We start from the raw sequence: 24,154 nt of genomic DNA, 5'->3' as shown, positions 1-24,154 counted from the left end.
GCATGATATGTGCATGTAAGCGACACATTTGTACAGATGTATTGCTAATTTTAATTTTAAATGTAATTTTTTTAATTTTTTAAATGTTCGTATCAAAATTTTGATCATGTTTATGCGCAATGCAGACTAGAAATCAAACACTACTATATACTGACATGCAACAAGAACTGATCTAAAGTGTTTTTAATTGTTAAATTTAACCCTATACCGCAAAATTCATTTTATTATTAAATTTAATTTTATACAGCATACACTTTCAGTTGGTCTTGTTCTAGATGTACTCTAGACCAATTTAAAATATTATGTATATGTAAATATATGTTGTTGTTTTTTAGAAATTCTTTTCATGCATTAACTTCATTTTTCATTCTTTGCTCAGACAGAAAACACCAGTAATATCTTCTGTAATTTTCTGAACTCACAGCTTGCCTTTCACATGTTTAGTAGTTTATTTAACAACATTATATCTGGTCTGTACAGTACAAACACAGTCAAAACAGATGGATTATTTAACAGTAATGCTGACATGGAGACAAGGTGATAAGCATAATTCACTGCAGCTACCAAAGTGGATTCACTCCCATCACAGATCACAGGGATGAATATGTAGAGCTCGGTAACAATTGTCTTCTGACTTCCCAAGCATCCCAAAAAATACCACTCAAAAAGCTTCCAACTAAGCAGTTTATGACATAACTTCAGGCGTTGGAGCGGCGTGACGCAGCAACTGATAGTTTAAGTCGCTGGCTCAGCGACTGAGATCGGAGTTCGTCGTGAGTGCAAGCGTTGAGTAACAGTCTGTGAATGTGTCAGATGCAAAGAGGCACAAATAGACTTACAGTACATGATTTCAAACCATACATTACATCCAGTACATCAATTACAACATACACACACACACACGCATGCACACCAGGACCAAACAACAGGGAAGCAGACAAAGCAGTAAGCCACATGTGTGTTGGTGGGTTCTTTGATTCACATCAATGCTTTTTACGCGTGGTGCAGACGGTCTGTAACCAGTGACAACGGAGACATCGTGTTCAACAAAGACACAAACTTCACACCAAGGTCAAGAAATGTTCAACTGAAGTCAGCAAGTCATCCACGACCCCGAAGGAAAACGCCACGTAGCAAACCAGCATTAGATATCACTCTGATAGAAAATAGATATTTACACTTGGATGCTTTTATCTTCTTATACTTGGAGGTTGAGAGAGATCCACTTATTGGTTTCATCCTTTTAGAAAATGGATTAAATAACTAAAATTGGATACGAGGATTCAAATCTTTAGATGCAACCAAATCTCAATCCTGCCTTCATGTTTCTGTAAACTTTAGATATTATTATTCATATATAAGTGTCAAATCTCAACTGGCTGCTGGTGAGTGGCATCGTTTTAATGTTCGGTTCACCAATAAAGGGGAAGCTTTAAATAAATAAATAAATAAATAAATAAATAAACAAACAAACAAACACATAAACAAATAAACAGGGCACAAAAAACAGACAACCAAACAACAAGTTATTTGTTAATTACTTGGTGAGGTTTTTCTCCATCGGACTATTCAACACATCACTATTAAATTAGCCTTAAAATATGCCTCATGCCATAAAAAACAACAGAAAAGACACATTTCTTACAGATGAAGATGCAAAGCTTGATCATTTTCAAACCAAAACACACATACTTATACATGTATGTTTCCTATTTTAGTGTTCTTGAAGGTTTTATATAGTTATTCTATTTCATATAGCTATTCTATGTGCGGAAAGTCTTCCCTTAAATATGGTTTTATACTGTTTTAAAGTACTGTTCAGTAGTATTTAAGAGCTCTAAATGACTGTGATGCTCTGCTGCTCATTAGGTTACAAGGTGCATCTAAATCAACAGCAGCAACAGCAAATGAGACGTTCATCTCCCAGTTCATTCAAAATCTCAGAGCAGCGCATCATGTGATGGTTTACTGAACCACAGCAGGTCAATACTCAGTCTGGAAATCTAATGGTAGCTTTTGTGGATAGTAATTTTATGTAATTTGTGCAAAAAATAGTTCTAATGTAATAAATACTCTGTATTTTTAGTAAACCAAAGAATAGAGATCATTGCACATTACCCTCCCCTGACATAAATGTGCACACCAATCAGCCAACATGTCAACAGGCCACAGTCACTATTTGACAAGCTATGACATCACAGGACCCTCTACAATAAGAAGCTACATTAGGTACGATAAATAAATATCTAACTCTCTTTTTCTATCTGAATTAAGCATAACTAAGCTTACAGTAACAGTGGCTCCTGCTGAGTTTGCAAAGCTTTGTGACAGCGAGATGTGACACAACAACCCTTTGGTATCACCGGCAAGCTCATGCTCGACCACAGATCATTTTAAATCTACTCTCAGAACACAGACAACACTTAACAGGCAACAAAACACGGGACCAAAGTACAGCTGTAAATCTAACATCCACTGGAACAGGACAAAAGTGTGTCATTGCTGCTGTCCCTGTCACCTCAGGGTCACTGTGGACCTGAACTCGCTCTCGCACCTGGAAAGACCTGCGTGCAGCGTGACCGTGCACACACATCTGTTTGTGGTCTGCAGGCTCGCCCCCATCTGGACAATATGTTGGTGTTCACAACAAAGCCTGTTTTTTCCAGTGATCCTGACTGACATCTTGAATTGTAGGTATAGTGTAATTCAGAGGAATAGAGAGTACGTTTGGCCTGATTGCACACTGACTCCTTCAACCTTAGGGAGGATTTGAAAGAAGGAATTATAAAGAATGTTGCTGCCAAAGCAGAAAGAATGACCCTGAACAGGTCAAAGGTCAAAATTTGCTAACACTATTGTAGCTCTGATATAAAATCCCGGTAGCATTGTTGTCCCAGCATTTCCTTCATTCACAACCTCCTCCTACACAGGAACCTCCTCGACAGCTGCTCTACACACTCTCCTGCACCGTGGCTTTATCTTTATCTTTATCAAGGGGCGTGTTTTCAGTGGCGGGAGGAGGATCTGCTGCCGGTGCCTCCACCAGTGGGACCTTCTCCTTCACTGGAGAGGCGGTAAGATTCTCTGCAGCACTGGAACTGGCTGGAGGGTCCTCGGCGGACACGGAGACGGGAGGCGGGCTGCCGCCGAAGCTACGGGCGATTTCGTCAAAGGTCTTGCCCTTCGTCTCTGGGACTTTGAAGAAGGTGAAGATGAAAAAGATGATGAGGAAGGTGGTGAAAATGAGGAAAACCCAGGGCCCGCACAACTCCTGAAAAGATAAGAAGGCTGAGTCAGAAATTTACAAATATAGGAATATGTTTTATATATACATCATTCTTAAATTTTTACTGAATAAGGATTGATTGGAGGTGGAGAACCTGACTGAGCCATTCCAAACATTCACCTCTAGTTTGGGGAAGCTAATTCCAACCAGAAAGTTGGCTGTCCAGTTGCAGCATCCAGCTACAGCCATGGCCGCCGGGCGCGGACCCTGGGAGAAGAGCTCGGCCACAATGAACCACGGAATTGGACCAGGACCCAGCTCGAACATAGCCACAAATATCATGACAGCACTGATGGCCACATAGCTCATCGCAGGAATGCTTTTTTGCTGAGAAAGACAAAAAGAATTGTCAAATTCTGCACATTTCTGAGACATTGGATGCTAATCTCATAACAAGGAGCATTATTATGACGGTAACCAAGGAAGTAGAATGAGCTTAAATCAGAGTTATGGTCTTTCTGAAGATCTCAAGAGGATGCGGACATGCTGGATCTGTTGGCACCTTAGGTTGACCACCCACGATGAAAGCATGAAACTCACCAGCAGAAGGGTGACAGTCATGACCAGAGCACTGACCGCCATTCCTCCCAGTCCCAGAAGGTGCAGGGTCCTCCTCCCAGCCTTCTCCACCAGGAAGAGCTGCAGTGGGCCGGCAAGAGAACAGTGCTCAGCGTAAACGGTCGCAGACTCGTACAGCAGCGGAGCGGGAAACACTCACGGAAACAACGGTGAAGATAGTGTTGACGACTCCGGCGCCGATGGTGGCATAGATGGGCTGTTTTACACCAGCTGATTCAAAGATGCCTGTTGAGTAGTAAAAGACCTGAGGGAGGAAGATTAGAATTAGGATTGCATTTAAATAATGCAGAGTTCCAGGTGATAACACGTCGGGATATTTGAAAATTCTTTATTTAGACTTTTGCTTCTCTCGTTAATTGCGCACGTTATCTTTAGTGATTGGACCGACAGACCTTTGAACAGTCGGTTACGTGCCAGGATAAAAACAAATGCAGATGTGTGAAAATTCAGCCACGTCTGTCTGAGACTCACAGCATTGATTCCTGACAGCTGCTGGGAGAGCTGCAGGACGATGGCGATGAGGAGCGGCTGGCGGAAAGCAGGCGAGCGGAAAAGCTCGGGGATGGTCACCTTCTTCTCCATCGCCATCTTGGCACTCTCCTCCTTCATCTCCTGCAGGTCTGCAGACACGTCTTCGGTGCCGCGCAGGCGAACCAACGCTGTCGACGGAACAGAGAGCGGACACATGGAGACAGGACAACACAGGATATGATAATGGAGTAGGGAGTGAACACATCTGGTTACTAACTGGGACTGGAGAAGAGCTTTGAGACCAGTTAAAACAGTAGATTCCCACCAACACTGTGACCACCCTCAGAGGTTTCAGTAGGACTTGTTACTGTAAACATCACGGCCACACCTGTAACCGTGGAGACTGTTTGTGTCAGATGTGAAGAAGTGGGTCAGTCCTTTAGAGTCTGTGTGATAAGCAGATGCCAAGACCGTCTGGCTGTTAAGCACTCTTCTCTCCAGCACATCGCTGAAGGGGCTGCAGCAATAGCAGCAGCAGCAGCACAGAAGCATCACCGGCAGCAGAGACAGTAGAAGAAGAACTCAAGAGAAGCAGTCCTACCCTTCCGGGCCTGCTCCTCCTGCTTCAGGTTGATGAGCAGGAAACGGGGACTCTCGGGGCAGAAGGGCAGCAGGATACACTGCACCACGGCAGGGGCCACAGTAAGAGCCAACAGCAGGGGCCACAGCTTGGCTGAGCCGAGCAGAGCCTCCAGACCAAAGATCTGAACACGAAAGCTCACGTTAGAACATCAACATTCAATCTACTTTGTGCCTAACTCATAGTAAAAGTTTAAATCTGGGGTGAGTTTGCTGACCTGTGCGATCAGGATGCCCAGAACCACACCGAGCTGGTGAAGAGTCCCAAAGGCTCCGCGCAGTGGAGTGGGGGACACCTCACCCACGTACATGGGGGTCAAGCCAGTGAAGAGCCCACAGAACAGACCAATGACCAAACGGCCAGCAATAACCATTTCATAGGAGGAGCAGATTGTTGAGAAGCCCATGAGGAGGCCCCCAATCACTGCTAGGCAGTTGACCAGGAACATGGAGCGACGCCTGAGGAAGGGGAAACGTTGACTGAGTCGGGGTTTTCGACTATCATATTATAAAGTCGACACACACCACTCTGAGGAGTTGATAAGCATCTCATCAGTGAATGAACTATCGAGGTGTTCAGCTCTGCTTAGTGTGCTGCCATGCAAAAGGATGCACATGTTTAAACATCACTTAGTTCTAGAATTAGGAAAGTCAAGATGATTGTGGTCTAATACAGAGACACAAATGGAGAAATGAGAAACAGCCCTGGGGAACATTCAAACCAGATACAAGGGCTCTTTATTCTCCATTAGAAGTAATACTTAGTCAGCTGGGTGGAGCAGGAAATACACAGGGCCAATGATTAGAGGAATAAGGGAATACTCATGTGAACACTAAAAGTCCAAATGGACCAGTTTCCCTTCCATCAGGAGACAAATCTGGACTGACTCCTTCCGCACCTTCCAAATCTGTTTGCCATGACTCCCACGCTGAATGAGCCCACCATGCCGCCCACGCTGAAGATGGCCACAGCGATGCTCCAGACGATGGTACAGACCCCTGGGCTGATTGGCTCTTTGTATCGTTCCATCCAGGTGTCGTTGAAGAAGGATTTTAATTTCTGGTGAAATATGATTAAATCTCAGACACATGTGGGAGCCACGGTTGCTCAGCATGTAGCTACAGTAACATTGCTTTGAAGAAGCACCGAATTTAGTAGATATTTGTATAAAACTATTCACATTTACAACGAGTTCTTTATTCACTTATAGAGACACAAAGATGCAAACCTGCTCTGGAGCATTGATGACTCCTGTGTTGTAGCCAAACTGCAGAGATCCAATGACGGCCGTGGCCAGAGAGAACAACAGGTACCCTGTTACCTGCTTGTTCTGCTGTAAAGGTGTGTGTGTGTGTGTGTGTGTGTGTGTGTGTGTGGGGGGGGGGGGGGGGTGAGGGAGGGAGGTGAAGGAGCCAAACAGAAAGATACATAAGAAAGGGGTGAAAGGAAGGGGGTAGAGAGAGAGAGAGAGAGGAGGAAAATGATAAGATTACCCATAAATACACTTTCACAGAGCCAATAATAAACTTAATCATCTGGAGGCTACTTTGTTCTGCACATTCGATCCCACCGACAGGCTACGCATGCACGCAGGATCAAGGTCAGAAAAGGTCAAACTATATTAAACACTTTCTGTATGATGTGTGTGAAGGTGATGTGGGGTCACGCTGGGTCGCAACAGAAAGTGGGCCACTGTGTCTTTGTTTGTGCTGAGGCGGGAGATGAAGCGCTGACGCTGCACTTTGTGTTGCTGTTACATGAGAAGGTACCGAGATCCACACGGGCCTCAGGTGATCCGCTGCCCTTGGCGCCACTGCAAAGTGAGGTCGCACAATATCCGCATGAGCGGAACTTTTCAAGATGCAATGTCACATGGAGGGGGCTCTGGACCAATCAGGCAGGAATAATCGAACTGAGGGATCAGTCCCGTCTCACACCCAATTCCTTTCCAGATATCACAGCAAATAAAATAGGCCCAAAACATTCTGTATATAAATCAAGCGGGTGGGGCAAGATGGATCAATAGACTGACTTTAGGAATAAGTCTTTAGCAGCAGGACAGAGAAACAGACAGACGGAACCAGGACAGACTTCCACCTCTGTCAAAATCCAGCTGCGCCTTCATCGGCCCCCAGAAGACTTCATTACCACTTCAATTCAAAGACTAAGAAGCACAGCACAACACACACACACACACACACACACACACACACACACTGAAGTTCACCTTCCTTCAGTCTTTTTTCCATAAAGCCACAGTGACTCAGTAGAAAAGATCAGTCACATGATGCCACCTAATGCCTCAGTTCCATATCAATGACAGTAATGTAGGAGTCAAATACCAAACATTTTGGCTATATGTCTAAATATATAGGCATATTACGCACGTTGGGGTGAATTAATGGGTCCTTTTATCATTAATTGATTCTGAAATGTCATCGTGTGGGTGGCAGAAACGCCCCTGCAGATATTACATCAGCAGACTGGATTTAGCTGCACATGCCCAGACTTGTGGAGGAATAAAGCAGGTAACAGGTTTACTGGTTTTCTGTATCAGGACTCAGGTGCCCACCGTGTCACTTCCTCCCTCAACAAGCCCCAGTCTCTCTTCTTTCCTCCAGACAGTGGGGACTTAATGCTCTTCTATTTCCACTGCCTCCATGACAACAGCCTCAGGGGACAGTTTTATTGACACGGGGGGAAATAAAAACTGCACCCACACAGGCTGCAGATTTAAATAATCAATCCACTCAATTGTTGCATCTGACCCTGGAAAGCTGCTCAGAATTTGGAAGCTAAAAGGTTTTCTGTATTTTGGGAGTTTGGGATGTACAGTCATGACACGATGCCTTCATGGACACAGTAAAGTACTGTACACAAATAAATACTATATGTATATGACGGCACAATTTATTAAATCTACTTATATAACTTTATTCTGTAAAGATGGTTGCAGTTGGAATTAAAATGAAATCCCAGTTTACTTTTCTTATGACAGCTCCATGTCTTGTTTCTACTAACCTAATGGTTCAGCTGTACATGCAGCCAGAGAAGAGTGTGTGTGCGTGTGCGCGCTTGTGTGTGAGTTTGTGTATGCACTGAGCACAACTGTTGCACGTCACCTTCCACATTTATGACATCAAACATTATCTGTTGGTTTTTTCCTCCGTTTTTCCTTCATTCTGGTATCTATCGAGTATATTAAAATCTGGAGCCTGCGTGTAGAAGTCACGTAGCTCACACGACATCTGTCTCAAACATCTGCAGTGCTGTGTGAGTCACAGACCGCCCACGATCCAAAAATAAGATCATGATCACTCACTTGTCCTTCCATCTTCTGAAGACGAGCTGCTTGATCACTGCGTAGATTACACCAACAGATCTTCAGGTGCTGATGAAGAGCCTCGTTGTACCCGCCCGCCGGTGCTGACGGCTGTCTGAAATCAAACAAGTCGTTAGGCGCTGTCCGTGGTACCGGCCGGGGAGAACGGACACGACCGCCTCCTGCTCCTCACACCAGACTACTAATCACCAATAATCGATACATGCAGCATGTCGCTTAAGCTATAGCAGAGAACAATTGATTATTTCGTCAATTGTTCTCTTACTATGTGTTGGTCAAAGTGGCATCTCTGCAAACCTGTACTTTCTTTCTCAGAGCCGCGCACGAGCGTACATGAGTCGGTCTCTCACCTCTGAAGAGTCGCGGGTCAGGAAAAAGGGGTCCGTCGGTTAAACGTTGTAGTCGTTGTTGCAGCAGAACTGCCCCCGTTTTCTCCCAGAATTCTTCTCGTGGAGCTGCGAGGAGAACCGCACGTATGCTTGTATATGTTATTTTTTTCCCCCAGCTGCGTCAGCCAATAGAATCTGGGGATGCTGGGATGCCGGGATGTGGCCACGCCCCTCTGCTGATACGTGCAGAATGCTGCGCAGCATCACCGCATCCAGGGAGCCGCGGCAGCGCCCTTGTCCTATTATGGTCGCAGCCGATATTCGGTTAGTTGGTCAGCTCAGGTGACGAAAGACTCGGCGCATGCGTAGACGAGACGTGACGCGTGACTGTCGTGCGTAAAGGCCCCGCCCCCCACCCACCCAGTTTACCCATGATGCCTCCCGTTTGGCGACCTTGACAGGTTTCTCCTGTGGGACCGATGCTGCTGCGGATGCTGATGCAACGCGGACTGTTGCTCTGGCAACGGGTCACGTGGAACAGCTCAGGTTGTTTAAGAAAAAGTCTTGTGATCTGTGCGTGACTAGGGGGGGATAAACGTCAGCTGCTGTGTCCTGGGGAGGCTGTGTGTGTGCTTATGCAATGGATAGTTTAATACAACTTTGTGTTGCTAGAAGTACTTCAGAATGCAGCTGAAACACTTGACCAGAGTTTTGCTCACTGATGGTTTTTAAAATCTACATGAAAACTAATGAGATGACTGCAGCGGTTTTGATTATCGATATCTAACATAAGTCAACAACTAAGAATCCAGGTATTGAAGCTCACCACTGATTGTAGCTTCTTATCAAAAGTCCTTTCATTGCACCTTCTTATGACAATCCGGAAAAAGCCCATTAAGATTTTAGGGAAGAAATTTACCATTTTGTTGTCAGTTTTCGAGTCAAAAAATCTAATTTTAAGCATCAATCTAACTATTCATATATTTTCGTATTTCTGTCCATTGTATAATCCAATTAAGTATAACTAATATAGACTTTAGAATTGTTCCAACCATGTGTTTACAGAGGGTCCAAGGCTGTTTTTCCAAACTTTATTTGACATCATAAAAGGGTTCAGCTTTCACATAAAGTCATTACATCTGAACAGAAAGAGCTGACACTCCACATTACAAAGATGACCACAGAGCGGAAAGTTGTTCAAATCTTTCCAGGGAAAGATCCTGCTTCTAGCTGCTCGTCCCATTTCTGAACCTGCCGGAGACGCAAGGAAAAAACCCCCAAAAAATGTTGAAATTTGAGAGTAAATCCTGACACGATGCAGCTTCTGCACACTCTTTTCAAGCATAACAGGAGGATCCTCACTGGATCCCGGTCCTGTTTGGGGGAACTCACCCAGCTGATGGGACAGAGGCTCTTGTAGACTCTCTGGTACCAGAGACAGGGGGCCGTGTCCTGGTCTTTGGCTGACAGAGCTTTGGTGCATCGATGGAAATCTGCAGTTAATGGAGGGAAAAATAAGGGGTCAAACAAATAAAACCCCAAATAAACATATGGGCGCCCTTGACAGCAAAGACATTTTTCTTGCGGGAGTTTATAAACCTTCTAGGGTTGTGACACTAGAAGGTTACGACCCAAGAGGGTTATAACAGCTAACAGCTCTTTGATGTTGTCCAGCAGAATCAACACCAGCATGACGTCAGGCAGGTTTACCCAGGTAGTTCTGGAAGCAGTTGCGGGTCTGGTTGGTGTTCGGAAAGCGTGCATCGAACGGGGCTGTCCTGTAGGTCTTGATCTTCTCTTCCATCTGCTCAGACATCTTTAAACAATCGAAAAGGAATGAGCAATTAAGAAGTAAGCAAACGACTGTTTTCATTATTCAGCTGCCGCACACCAGCTCCTCAGGACCGAATAAACCCGGATAGGAGCGGAATGGAAAATATTTCGTTGAATTTAAGCAGTGATTTAATCCATCAATGACAAATAACTCCCGTTTTTTAATCACATCGCGCTGGAAAAAAAAATAGGGACACAAATAAAAATCCAACAATACGTGAAACAAATAATGTCGGATATTTACTAATAACAGTTCGTTTTTCCCGTCAGACACATAAAGAGTAAGGCCAAACCCCTATGAATAACACACTAATAAAGCGATTTGATAATTACCTTTTAGGAAAACGATACAATCTCCTCTGTAAATAATCTTGAGAGCGTTAAAGGCTGGTTACTCGCGGGGCATGTCGGGAAATAGACGTAGATTAGTGTTTGAAGAAACAACACCGCCGCCTGGTGGACACTTTGAAGAGGTTCAACAACAAGACAAGAAAGTCTGTCACCAAACTTAAATTAGCTCATTAATGTGGTTGTAAACTTTCTTTTTCTTTTTGCAGCCAGGAATAAACATTATTTTTAAGACTTTTTTTTAGCTGAACACTTGATTTAACAATTAAACAGCTGAAACCACCAATACTGAAAATATTTAAAATAAACAAAAGGGAAAGCAGAAATGTAGATTTAGTTTTAGTATAATATGATGAACTCAAATAGCTTTTATGAACACATTTATATTTTAAGGCCATAGTAAAGATGCGTCTCTGAAACTATTTAGTTTGACATTTTTGGGTTTGTCCTCTCAGCGCCCTCCAGTGTCAAATCATTGAACTGTCGTCACTCTTTCACACTTTTCCGTCTGTAACGTTTGCAAATCAACAAATTGCACTTTAAAAGTCGTTATATTTTTTTGTTAATATGATTTTATGCATATATCTGTTGTTAATATTTCTTGTTACTCGTTGACCTCAAAACTATTTTTATTTAAAGGAAAATAAAATCAGCAGAGATTTCCGCACATAATTTCTTTTTAAAGTCTCATCATTTTAATGATGAGAATATATGTTTACAAAAGAGTTGACAACTTCCCTGACCAGTTTTATGAATCATACAATATTTTTCAAGGGATGTTGTTTTATTCTTTTCTCTTCTGATGATTGGAGGTCAGAAGTCAAAGGCGGCTCCATCATGCTGAACAGTTTACACACATTTTGAAATGTTAAATACCTTTATATTTTAGTCCTTTTGTGAATGCATTTAGAAACAACATTTTATCCCGTAAAATAAAAAGATACGCTGACATTGGCAGGCAAAAAACTGCATTTCTGTTTGATTGTTTAAAGTATTTTATTGAAAATCCTGACAGGTTTACAAATATGCATTTTCCTCCTCTTTCAAGTATTACATGTATTTTACATTTTTGGCTTACATATAAATAAAACGACTGTTGACTGAACAGAATATAATATTTCATACCTTTACATCCAATAATAAACAGGATAAACATAACAAAAGGTGCTACATTTACAACAAAGGCGACATTCCGCATATCGAATATTTTATTTTTACATGTTTAAATGTCAATTTTCAGCTTATAACCTACACATCCCACGTAGCAGTAGGAGATGAAGCCAGCGTAACAAAAACATATGAAATACGTGTCTCGTGCATTTGTCTTGGCATTACACTCGGAGGAAAAAAAGACTTTTGTACAGAAGCTATCACCATGGCAACATGGTTAAAGAAAGTTCAATGCAAGAGATCAAAGGTAGAGACCAAAATATAATTGAGAAATAATGCTTTTAGAAAGGCGCCACAGGGCGACAGGAAAAGTGCTATAATGAAATTAAACATAAGAAACGCCAGAATGAATCAACATTTTGACTAAATATACAAAAACAAGGATGCATCCACAAACAGGTAGCATCTCTTAACTTTGTGTCTGTGTGTGTGTGTCTGTGTGTGTGTGTGTGTGTGTGAATTAGATACTGTCATGTGGTTCAGGCTAGTTGAAAATAAACAGGATCAGATCAGGTAAGTCCAGTAAGCCACCGGTTGCCGAGGAGACATCAGCATTACGTTAATGCTGATACTGATGCGGTCAGGTGGCTGGTGGCCATAACTCCTCTGACATTGAGTCCTTACGTAATGTTGCAACAGAGAAAAACATCCTTTTCAGAAGGTTGAAAACTCAAATCTTCTTCATGTCCTGCAGTGGCAGAACGTAATCTCCCAGCTCTGGAGGTTACAGTACACATGGATCGTAAATCTGTGAAAAAAATATTTCTAAAAAAGCTTGCTGCAGAGTTTTCAATATGAAATACTAATATAAAAAGAGATCTCTGCATTCAAAAGTTGTGCAGTAGAACTTTTTTCTCTCTAATGGCTAATGGTGATCCAGTGTCTTTTAGCCACTCTTTCACTTCCTGTAACATTTGTGTTGCTCACGTATCAGAGAGAACAAGCTAGAGCTGGTGAGCTGATGGCAACAAGCAACCTTTGGACCTGCTCTGATGGGATAAATCCTATTAGGTGCAGTGGATCTGACCACACAGTCGATAAATCCAAAGCCTTGCGCTCTTTTGGAGCCTTCAAAGTCATCCTGCCGACAGCAGCCTCAGAGTGAAGATGCAGAAGTGTAGGAGGAAGAATCGGGAGGAGAAGGCAGAAGAATCAGACAGGGATGGAAAATCTAGAGAGGTAAAATAAGTGCCTGCTCCTCCTGTGCTACAGCTGAGCCTGTACACTACAGAAAACCAAAGAATCCAAACATTAAACAATCCGCCATCCTTGATGAAGATGAAGGTTTGGTCTCCAGTTATTAGGTTCACCTGTCCTGTCAGTCCTCAGTGGCAGGGGTCAAAGGGCACCTCTGTGAGCCCTCCGTGGAGCTCGACCGATTCCTCCGACCAGGACATGACGTCACCTGTCAGGTGGCTCGTGCAGGTCGCCTGGTTGTGGATCTCATTGCTGGTCAGGACCCTGGACCAGAACTGGAGATCAGACAGCTCCCCAGTGAAGGACTGAGTGACATCAAAGCGGCCTCCCATCGTGTCCTGTGAGGACCAGAAGAAGTCATATCTGAGCATTAGGCACTTCCTCTTCAGGACAAGAACAAATATCAGAGTGACCGTGTTTCTGCTGACTCAGATCTACATCGTCTGTTAAAGGAGAAGACTCAAAGCTCATGATTTTGGTGCAAAGGTGTGAGGAAACATCTCTCTGTACCTGCTCCTGGCCCAGGATGAAGATCCCCCCTGATTTGATGGCATGCCATGATGCCAGGTTCTGCCCTGAGCCTTTCTTCACTCCATCCTGGTGGACCTCCCAGATGCCATCACGTGTTGACCACGTCACGCACACGTGATGCCATTTCCCATCGGTCATGGTTATGGGCAATGTGACCGCCTAAAGAAGCGGGGCAGAGGTGGAGGGGGAAGAACACACATCCTTGATCAGCAGGAGGCCTCATGATGGGAGCTGCTCCTCCACCAAAATGAGAAAAGATCATTTCATTATGTTATTGATCAGCCTGATCGCTGCCAACTGTGTCGCAGCAAAGCAATCATGACACTTTATCCCTGCTGGTAATGTGATTGGAGATAATTAGGCCAGTCAATTACAATGATCCAATTATTTGCTTTGCTTATTTGTTTGTTGAAAACGATGGCAACAGAATCGAGACAGGAGGAGGCCACCTGTCGACCGCTTAGAGGAAAAGTTCATCAGTCTTTTAATGGAAGGAAATAACTGAACGACCATCTGGACAAGACATCGGATCTTTGTGACTCCTAAATTTCATCAAAGATGCACGAATCCCACATCACTGTTAGCGTTACAGAGAAATGTAAAAGAAAGCCTGAGACCTAACTTAGGCCTTTCTGAGGCCTTCAGGAAGAACGAGAAGGTCTGTTGGACCCTTTAGCTGCTTTTTGAAGCTTAAATCATCGTCTGTGTTTCCTCTGCAAGGGTGTAAATGTGAAACAGGGTTCCTTAACTCTGTTGCTGAGCAACACTTTTTACTGTGGGATTTTACCTCATCATTGATCAGCAGCTCCATCGGGTTTCCTCCCCATTCGATAAGGACCAGCTCATTGGCCTGACCCGGTACTGCGTAAGAGAAGGGCGTCCCGAGACCTGGACCCGTCCCCGGCTTCACCCACAGGCAGATGGTCAGGGCGAAGATCTCCTTCACCACCGAGCGCTTCATCCTGGCATACATGTAGTTGGTCCTCATGGGGAAGTCCAGCAGGAAAGAACTGGGACTCTTCAGTTTCTTGTGGTTGCCTAAAGAGGAGAGATTTCAGCCCCACTCAGTTCCACTGACGCCACAGCTCAGCTGTTTCTACCTGAACGCTTGTGCCCACCGTGCTCATTGTTGCCGTGGTGCAGCTGACCCAGGACTGCTTCCAGCTTGCTGTGACCCGCTCCGTGCAGACTGGTGTCTTTGAAGGGCAGCCGGCGTGGGTAATGGTCATTATCGCGACGGTTGTCATGATGGTCGCCATCGTGGTGGCTGTCGTGGTGATTGTCATGGTGCCCAGGCCTGTGATAATAGTCGTGGTGATCGTCATGATGATCGCTGTGGTGACCAAGATGGTCGTCATGGTGGTTGTTGTGGTGGTCATTATGATCATCGTGATGGTCGCTGCGGTGGTGGCTGCCAAAGCTGCCATGGTGCCCTCTGTATGAGTCCTGGTGGTTATTGTGGTAGCGATGACTGTAGTGGTCGCTGTGATGGTACCTGTGGTTGTTGTGGTGTTTGTTATAATGGCTGTCATGGTGACCGGTGCCATGGTGGTCATCGTGATGGTCATCATGATGGTCATCATGATGACCGGTACCATGATGATCATCGTGGTGGTCGTCATGGTGATCGTCATAATGGCCATTGCTGTGGTGGTCATCATGGTGATCGTCATAATGGCCGCTGCTGTGGTGGTCGTCATGGTGATCGTCATAATGGCCATTGCCATGGTGGTCGTCGTGGTGATCATCATGGTGGTCGCTATGGTGGCCATAATCATGGTGATCCGTGTAGTAGCTGTGCAGCTGCTCCTCCAGAGCTGCAATCTTCCTCTGTAGGAGTTCCCTCAGGGAGCTGGAGTAGGAGCTGGAGGAGTTCCGGGCCTGGAGAATCGAGCAGTCATCAGTAAACTCCATATTTTCATGTCTACCAATCACCCACTGTGCTGACTTGCATGCTTGTGTTTTTAAAATGATCAGAATCATAAATCACAAACAAGTCAGTTGGCATTTGCAGTGGGTTTGCTGATTTATGCAAAAAAAAAAGCAGGTAGAGTGTTTCCTCTCCGTCCTTATCCTCATCTTCCTCACCAATAAATCCGGCTTTGTTCCCTGCCAATGCATGCCACGATTAATAGCCTCATCAGGAAGGATGACGCTAATTGAAGGTGAGGCTGGCTAGCGGGCTTTGGCACATCGCCAGAAGCCCGAGGCATCCTGTTAAAGGAGGGAGTGAGGAGGGGGTAAATCCTGGCTCTGGTTCGGTTTTGTCTCACACCTTTAAGGGGGATTGAAGGCGATTTCTGGCAACTTGCTCTGTGCATGACCTGAGACCACCTGCGCTGATAATGAGATATCATGTATCAGCAGGCTGTAGCAATTTTGTCACATGATGCAGCTCAAGTCTCAGGACGTGCTGACTCAGCACCGCCACTCATTTGACTTATTTGTGGTATATTCGGAAGATGTCTGCAATATCAATTGCATCATTTTGCCTGTTTGACTATGTTGCTTCTTCCTGCCTTCCTCTAAGCTTCACATGTCTCAATCCTCCATGTGAACAACACAAGGGTTGTGTAAGGTCAGGGGCAACGGCTAATGAACTTACAGCAGCTTCCTGTTAGAGCTTAGACTTTGCCACTGATATCCAGGGGAGAGATCGAGAACCGGAATGGCTCTTAGACAACTGACAAGCTCTGACTGCTTTGTGTCTGTGTATGGAGGGCTTAATTTGAGCCAGAACACTTCTGACATTGGATTTGGAACCGTTTTTTATTGTGTGTCACTGAGAAATGAATTGCCTAAATGAAAGAAATGTATTTGCTGTTTACATGGTCACGGTCAGTGTTTTTGTCTTGTCTCGTCTACTTCTGCAGGGCCGGGTGGGGGAGGCAGCAGCCTAAGCAGTGATGCCCAGGCTTCCCTCACCCCCAGACACTTCCTGTTTTCTTGTCTAATCCAGTTGATTTCTTGGTTAATTTGATGGATATTTTGCTTTTTGTGACAATTGTTGGAGTGCTTTTATTTTATTTTTTTTAACATTTCACAGCAGTGCTGTGTTAAATGTTCTGAAATTAAAACACACTGATCTACACTCAGCAATATTTAGGGTTTTTTTTCAGCTAGAGAAATGGCGTAGGCAGTGTATTTTCTTCTGTTACCTCCAACCCCCGTTTGGAATTGCCAGATCTCCCCCGCCATGCTCCAGGACCTCCTACATTACTAATTAAGCATTGTGTGGGTGCACTGTTTGTGTGAGGGCTGAAACTTATAAAACTCATTCATCACACCAGCTGAAGCCATTTCCTATTAATTCTTGACCCTCAAAGCCATTTGAATGATTTCCTTACACATTTTATCGGAATGTTTTAAATCCCAGAACAAAATTTATGACAAAGCCAATAGCTGCAAACTCGGACCCACCTGCAAGTTTTCCAGCCTCTCCTTCAGCGTCTGCAGTGTTTTTCCTGTCTGTTCAGGAGAGAAGGACCCGTGTTTGGTGTGGGAGGAGCCCTTCCTGTGGTGGGGGTCTGGCCGGTGGCTTCCGTGGGAGTAGTGATGATCATTGCTGTGATGGGTGGAAGGCCCATGGTGGGAGGACGGTGAGTGGTGGGTGCTATGCTGCCCATGGTGGTCATCGTGGTGGTTGTCATGATGAGTATCATGATGATTATTGTTGTGATGGTTGTCATGGTGACCAGTGCTATGGTGACCACCAAAGCCCTCACACAAGGTCAGCTTTGCAGTCAGCTCTCTGATGGTCTCCCGCTGGTCCAGAATGGTCTCCTTTTGCCTCACAAGGCTCTCACGCAGGTGTAAGATGGTGGCTTTGGCCTCGTCAGACATCATGCCGCGGCGATTACCGCTATTGTGGTCGTTAGGGTTTGGTCCATGGGGCACAGTAGGTGGAGAGTAACAGCTGGGGTCTGCTTCTGGGGGGATTGGAGTGCAAACAAATTTGGGACTGATTCCATAATCGTGTTCTGTGCCAGGCAGACTGCCTGCTGCTGCTGCTGCACATGTCAGGAAGGAATAGAACATGAGAGAATGTAAGGGAGAGAAGGGGAGGACAAATCCCAGAGTTGCACCCATGTAGGGCTGTTGTCGTCCAGGAGACAGCAGAGGGCAGAGAGGGAAGAGGTCTCTGGCCATAGCTAGCCTCAGTCAAAGGGTTTCCTTTAGTTGTGACAGTCCTCTCAGGCCTTAGCTTTGCTGTGGCGAACACCATGAATGGAGGTTATGAGCATTACAGTTGAGGACGTTCAGGCAACACATGGCAACCACAACATGAAAGATAAATCCTTTTCTGCAAGAGCATGAATGGGTTTTAAAGAGCAAACAGACAAAACACAACAATGTTCTAGAAGGAATTAAACAATGGTGCCAAAATCTTCAGTGTTTCGCTGCCTTTGACGTTTGTGGTATCATGCAAAGTCTCTTGGTTCCATGGCAATAATCTGTGAGAGCTGGCTGCTAAATCTTGATTGCTCCTTATACTCTCTTAGTGAGGAGGTGTTGGGCCCATCGCCAGCCAGATGATCTCTCTTGGCTCCAAGGACCTGCTGTGTTCGACAGCCAGGAGCAATCTCTTTAACTCTGGCTTCAAACCACCATCCAGTTACCTAAGACAAGTAAAAAGAAGTCTTTAAACTGAGATGCAACTAAATGAAAAACCCCAATGGTGTTCATAATATTATAAAAATGGTGTCTTGAAGTGTTTCTATAAATAAGACTCTATGCAGGAGTACACAAGGAAGAGAGTAGGTGCTCAAATCAGGGTCGACTTTCACAACATGTGTTTCTTTTGTATTCAAAGAGCGACAAGAATGAGGTGCAAATCCATAGACAAAGAAAAGCTCAGCAGGTAGACTGATGTCAGGTGCTGGAATGGAGAGGATGTGAGCTGTTTATCGCTGGAAGAGAAAAATCCACCAGACCTGCACCAAATTATCAATAAGTCTGTGTAAATGCTGGTTAGCAACCAGTAAATGAAATGGATATTCATGAGGCTTAAATGTTTCATAATGTCCACAAATATTTCATGTGTGTCACCTTTAAGGTGAAGTCCCTGGGCCATTCCCAGGTCAGCCAAAGAGCGAGATTCAGAGAACACACAGGGTGCCATCTCCTCTAAGCCTCTTATCGCCACCGTCTCTCACAAGTAAGAGCATGCATGGCCACTGCTGAACTAAACCAACGTTGGTCTGATAACTGGTGTAAATGGTTTAAAACCACAGCAGAAATCTCACAAGGGTGACTGAAAAGAGCAACAGCTATGTTTTATTTTGTCAAGCATGAAATGAGCGATGATGTCAACACTCAGAGTCTTTTAGTTTGGCCTTACAGGAACCACATTTAATTTTGTCAGAAGAACACAGACAATGTTCTCCAGTGTAGGGTTTGTTTTTATTTGCCGAGGGCCATTAAATGAAGCCTTCTGAGGTGTTCGATCCAGCCAACAGATGAAGGTCTTAATCTGACAATGAGCCCCGCTGTCTGATGCTTAAAGACAACATTAGAGGAGATTTAGGAGACATGATACTTCTGCAAGGCACGAGGCCTCACACACGAGTCCAGAGACCTGAGCAGAATAATCAAAGGCTGCTGCGGCATCTCAGAGAAGGAGAGAAGACTCTTAATGGCAGTTGACCTCTTCACTGTTATACTCTGTTAGGATTGATCGCTGCTTCCTGTCTCCACCCACAACCTGCCTAAGGGGTCACTCTGTGTCCATGCCTATTAAACACAAATGTAATTTATACATCCTCAATATTTCAGCTGCTTGTAGTGCCGTTGCTTCTCCATTTAAACCAATTTCTGTGTCACCTCTTCATCTTTGCCTCCACCGTGTTGGCACGTGTGCATGTTAAGCTTTTTCAAAGCCAGTCTCAGCCCCTAACCCAGGTTAGTTATCCAGATTCTCTGGAGATTGTACATGTGCCTCAACGTGGCACAACCCTCACTGCAGCTTAAAGTCGCTCCTCCTCCTCCTCCTCCTGCTCCTGCTACACCTAACCCTTCTTCTCCACAGCTTCTTCTGCAGACCTCTCTGTCTCACGCAGCTCATCACATGAGTCTGGTTGGATGGAGGAGCCAGGATGGAGGCCAGCCTGTCTTTACCAAATCTATGTTGGCATGCCCGTCCCTTTTATACATAAATACATAAAATCCATCATATTTAAAAAAGTAATCCACTTTCCAGGGGGATATTTTTCCATCTCACTGACTAACCCCTTGAATATACCATTAAAATAGTTGAATGTTAATTAGCTTTGCTCTCTTTCCATATGGATCATTTTAGCAATTATTGGCCCTTCAAATACAACTTGAACATTTTTGTTTACTAGTTGACAAAGAGGATGTAAACAATGGACTTTGTGGGGAAAAACCGACAAAGACAAACTGAGTGTTGAGTTATGTGGCTCATATTCACACATCTTAATGTAACAATGGTATTGAACTCAAATCCTTAGCAGTCCTAAGAACCACATCCAGCTGCCATCAAAACTGGTCAGAGGCTTGTGTTGCAATTTTCCTTTTGCACATGTGGAAACTGTGATATGTGAAACCTCCACCAAAACATGCCAACTGTGCTGGTTCTGAGATGTTTGCTCTTCCTGATCTTTGAACTCAACAGTTTATTCCTCTGCTTAAACAATTTCAGGGAGTATGAGCCACAAGCCATGACCTAAGATGACCCACTGGGACCACTCAGACCAGCAGCCAGTACTTTCTGTTCTGAGCTCCACAGAGCTCCCAGGATGGAGGAGCCAGAGTGAAAGCACAAGCTAACCCTTATAAGCCATGCTGACACATCTTTGCTGCTTAATTTTTTTTCCCTTTTCCTAAAATGGATGAAAATTAGAGTTTACTGTCACTGCGAATGTGATATCGGTAGTTATTCTGCTGCAGTAATTAACACATTATTCCAAAAACTTACCCTGGTGGACGAGTTAGAAATTACTCCGATTTGTTCTAGTTTGCCATCAGCCAAGTATTTCCAATATTACAAAAGAGAAGAATGCGTACTGAACCAAAAACTAAAGGATGAGCAAGAATCTGTCTAATTTAAATATGGTGGAAGAGGAGAGCTGAACTTCGACTCTTGAAACACGTGATTGCATCAAAGCCAAAGATGGGTGTCGGACCCATCAAGATCTTAACCTCACGTGATCCAAAGCTCATCACAAGTGGACTGAAAACGAGATGCGGTGAAGGTGTCGAGATGTGGGTGGAGCCTGAGATCCAGAGGTGACAGTAAACAACAGTAACAATGTGGTTGCTCCCCTGAAGCACGCAACCACGCAAAAACACACAAAACAGCACATCCTCAAATGCCATCAACACCAACAATGCCAACACACAGCAGTGTGTCAATGCCTCATATCACCACCAGTCAACACTAAAGGACAACAAAAGGACAAAGTTGACATATCTGAGACACGGATCCCAGGTCCACCTACATGCTAACACGGTAAACCGAGAGCTTCTCTTTGTGCAGAACATTTTCATTATCCTTAAACTGTTGCAGAGATGATGATGTTTGCATCAGACATAAGAAGCCTCAGTCGTCTGTAGATAACGGCCCATCTGAGCTGTAAACTAATGGCAGAAAATCCACTTTGTGTATTACATAACAAAAATATCTCCTCATCTTTCCAAAATTCAGGTTAATAAATGCTCAACTTCTACTAAAAAGGCAAATTACACTAACTATTAAGATAAATCAAATGTTTTTTACATCAACATCTATGTAAAATAATAAATAGATTAATTGAAAGGCTTCTAAACGGTACAGGTAAGTGTCTTAAATCCCAGAAGATTGTTGTTTTTCCTGTTTTGAAGGAAACAGAACCCTAATAATCATTTTAATATGAATGAAACTTTCTTACCTGCCTTTAAGGTTGAAGTCATCAACCTGTTTAGTCCATAGAGCCCACTGATCAGCTTGAGGAGGATTGGCTTCAGGTGGATAAATTTAACCCTCTCTCTCTCTCTCTCTCTCGCTCTATCTCTCCCAGACTTACTCAATCACTCTTATACAGTATATAGATCATGTGTTTCAATCCCACTTCATACAGTAAAATATCCCACAGTACCAGTTCACTCTGATCATCTGCCGTTAGAAGAATGTTTCAGTAGTAAAGATCATGTTATGCCTTCAACTATACCCATCCCAAGAGATAATCAAGAGATTTAAAAAGTAAAATTCACAGGCCCTGTGGTGCACAAACATGGGGAAATGACCCTGAGCTCATTTTGTTGGTGGTGTTTTCTTTATTTGTTTTTCAAAAATGCAAACTGGACCACTGAAGAATGTGTGTAAGATAATCCCAGTTGTGTGTGCGGTGAAGTTAGATTTCCAGTCACGTTCTGGTGCTTTGGTTTACATTCCAGGCTAAAATCCCCACTGCTGGTGCTGCTGTCGTTGTTTGATATCAGTTATGTGCGCTTCCACGGGGCCCACAGGATGCATTCATCTGCAGCCTCTACACGTAGGAGGGGAGTGGTAGTGATAGTGAAAACACAAGTGTGAAGATGAAGTGAGTTTCACTCTACAGGAAATCCCTGCGTCTGGGCTAATTTGCTCTGTTTTCTGCAGCTTTTGGCAGGTAGAGAAAAAGATCCCCTTGTTTCATCGCTGACACGGTAACATTAAAAACATGTTTCTGGATAATTGTTCAACATTTGATTTGAACAGTCTGTATTCTATACAGGAGTGAATGTGATCACAGGACAGACCTGGGTACCAGACGGTTGGGGATGACTTAACCCAAGTAAATCCAACTCTTTTTCCTCCACTCTGATCTCTTATTCTGTCTTATTGCTTATGGCAGCACGGTGACAGGCAGCCACTAAACTGCTTAACCCCGGGTAGAGTTCAAAATAGTGGACCATCGCATTTATAGAAACATACTAAATATACGCCAGAGGGAAGTTAAAATGGCAGCTACATTGCTATTAAACCCAGATTACATCCAATAATAGACAAAGATGTGAGACACCCTGAAGGCGCTATTACACTGATGTTGATCATTCATGATGCAGTTCCAACAAATTTGACCGTCTGGACTTAGAAGCCTGCTGTTTTAGGTTCAGGTGAATAACTTTAGGTTCGTGTATAACTTCAACGTTGAAGTCGTGTCAGTGCAACACGGCTCAATATGCGCCGCTTCTGGAGACCACATACGTCGGCCTCAGACTGGAAAGTATATTAATCCCACCCCCAAACAAACACACTCTTAACATGCTTTAACCTCAGCAAAGCTTTTAAGAAGGGGTCCTTAGAAGAGATAATGCACTTAAAGCCATAATATTCTATACGTTCTTTACCTAAAACTTGTGAAGATTGTGAAGAACTCAAAGATTCAACATGTTTCCTTAAAGTGTGCAAACTGGGAATGAGTGATGAGGTTATACTGTTTACATTAATCATAAAATTTCCTCCTCTGGGTGAAAAGACCCTCTAAAAATATCCCCTATGCTCCCACACTGTTGATAGAGGGGGTGACAGCCATGAACGTAGCTGCTGCTGCATTCAGTAGTTCAGCTTGATGCACATTTATCTGCATTCCACGACTCTGAAATTGTACCTAAAGTAACCAGATAAGCTGCCACTTGGTGAAGGTCTGCACCAGCGAGATGCTCCTGCTGTTAAAATGCTCCCACTACAAAGATATTTTTTATCTGATACTTGTTCCAGAACTTGTAGAACATTTGCACTGATCTAATTTCGAGCCCTGCGTGTTTTTGAAAGCAGCTGAAGAAAACAAAGCTTCATTTTGTGACACCATAATTATTCATCAAGAAAATGGAACCATTTAAAAATAGGATTTGCATCGTGGCATGTGGACCACACCTGATGCAGAAGGATAATTATCTCTAATTGTCTTTCATAGAAAAGGCCTGACAGTTCTGATGGTGCCAGCAGTGGGGAGGTCACAGAGAATCTGGTTAAATGTCAATCTTATTTATCCTGCATCATTCCCTTTTGTTATAACAAATCTCCTTTGTTCATCAACTTTATTTATTTCAGATTTGAAATCCTCACAAAAATCATGTCTCCTCCATCTTTTGACAGGCGACATGGAGATGATTCTGTAGAGCACGAGGCTGAACAGGAGTGAAGACAGGAGGTCCGGGATGAAACGCCATGAACGAAGCAGCACAGAACCAACAGTTGTTCAGCAGCATCAACTTCCAATTAAGTCCAATGATGCTCTTGTACCAATACACAATAAATCAGTTAGAAATGCAGACATATATTTGGACAAAGAGAGAAGACATCCATACATCTAATGACATTATTAACCAGTTGAGTTTGTGTCTCTTATCTGTGAGAGGAAGAAATAAATGATCAAATGTTGCAGATTGTCAGTGTTTGAACCTGACGTTCAGCTCATCCCCAGCAGGTAACACTCTTCCTGCCC

At 43.9% G+C, this 24,154-nt stretch overlaps 2 protein-coding genes across 3 annotated transcripts; both read right to left on the bottom strand.

The window, feature by feature from the left end:
* Window positions 1-425: 425 nt before the first annotated feature.
* LOC101074355 (solute carrier family 2, facilitated glucose transporter member 1-like) lies at window positions 426-8,969 on the bottom strand. Of its 2 annotated transcripts, none has more exons than XM_011609206.2 (11): window positions 8,670-8,969; window positions 8,299-8,413; window positions 6,205-6,309; window positions 5,875-6,035; window positions 5,194-5,434; window positions 4,938-5,100; window positions 4,337-4,524; window positions 4,005-4,109; window positions 3,827-3,925; window positions 3,407-3,613; window positions 426-3,271 (listed from the first exon to the last, which is right to left on the bottom strand). In XM_011609206.2, the coding sequence occupies exons 2-11, from the start codon at window positions 8,308-8,310 to the stop codon at window positions 2,951-2,953; spliced, it is 1,602 nt and encodes a 533-aa protein (XP_011607508.1). In that variant the 5' UTR covers window positions 8,311-8,413; window positions 8,670-8,969; the 3' UTR covers window positions 426-2,950. The 2 variants fall into 2 exon arrangements, with proteins under 2 accessions (XP_011607508.1, XP_029700908.1); XM_029845048.1 differs by having other exon boundaries at window positions 6,205-6,306.
* Window positions 8,970-9,725: 756 nt separating this feature from the next.
* Window positions 9,726-10,928, bottom strand: LOC101068015 (cytochrome c oxidase subunit 6B1-like). The gene is made up of 4 exons (XM_003969061.3): window positions 10,815-10,928; window positions 10,359-10,464; window positions 10,041-10,141; window positions 9,726-9,899 (listed from the first exon to the last, which is right to left on the bottom strand). Exons 2-4 carry the CDS (start codon window positions 10,462-10,464, stop codon window positions 9,846-9,848), a joined length of 261 nt encoding a protein of 86 aa, XP_003969110.1. The 5' UTR covers window positions 10,815-10,928; the 3' UTR covers window positions 9,726-9,845.
* Window positions 10,929-24,154: the final 13,226 nt, after the last annotated feature.

This window comes from Takifugu rubripes, chromosome 12, assembly GCF_901000725.2.
Source record: "Takifugu rubripes chromosome 12, fTakRub1.2, whole genome shotgun sequence".
Classification (NCBI taxonomy): domain Eukaryota; kingdom Metazoa; phylum Chordata; class Actinopteri; order Tetraodontiformes; family Tetraodontidae; genus Takifugu; species Takifugu rubripes.
Note: the sequence above shows the minus strand (reverse complement) of the source record. Positions and strands in the feature narration are given on the sequence as shown.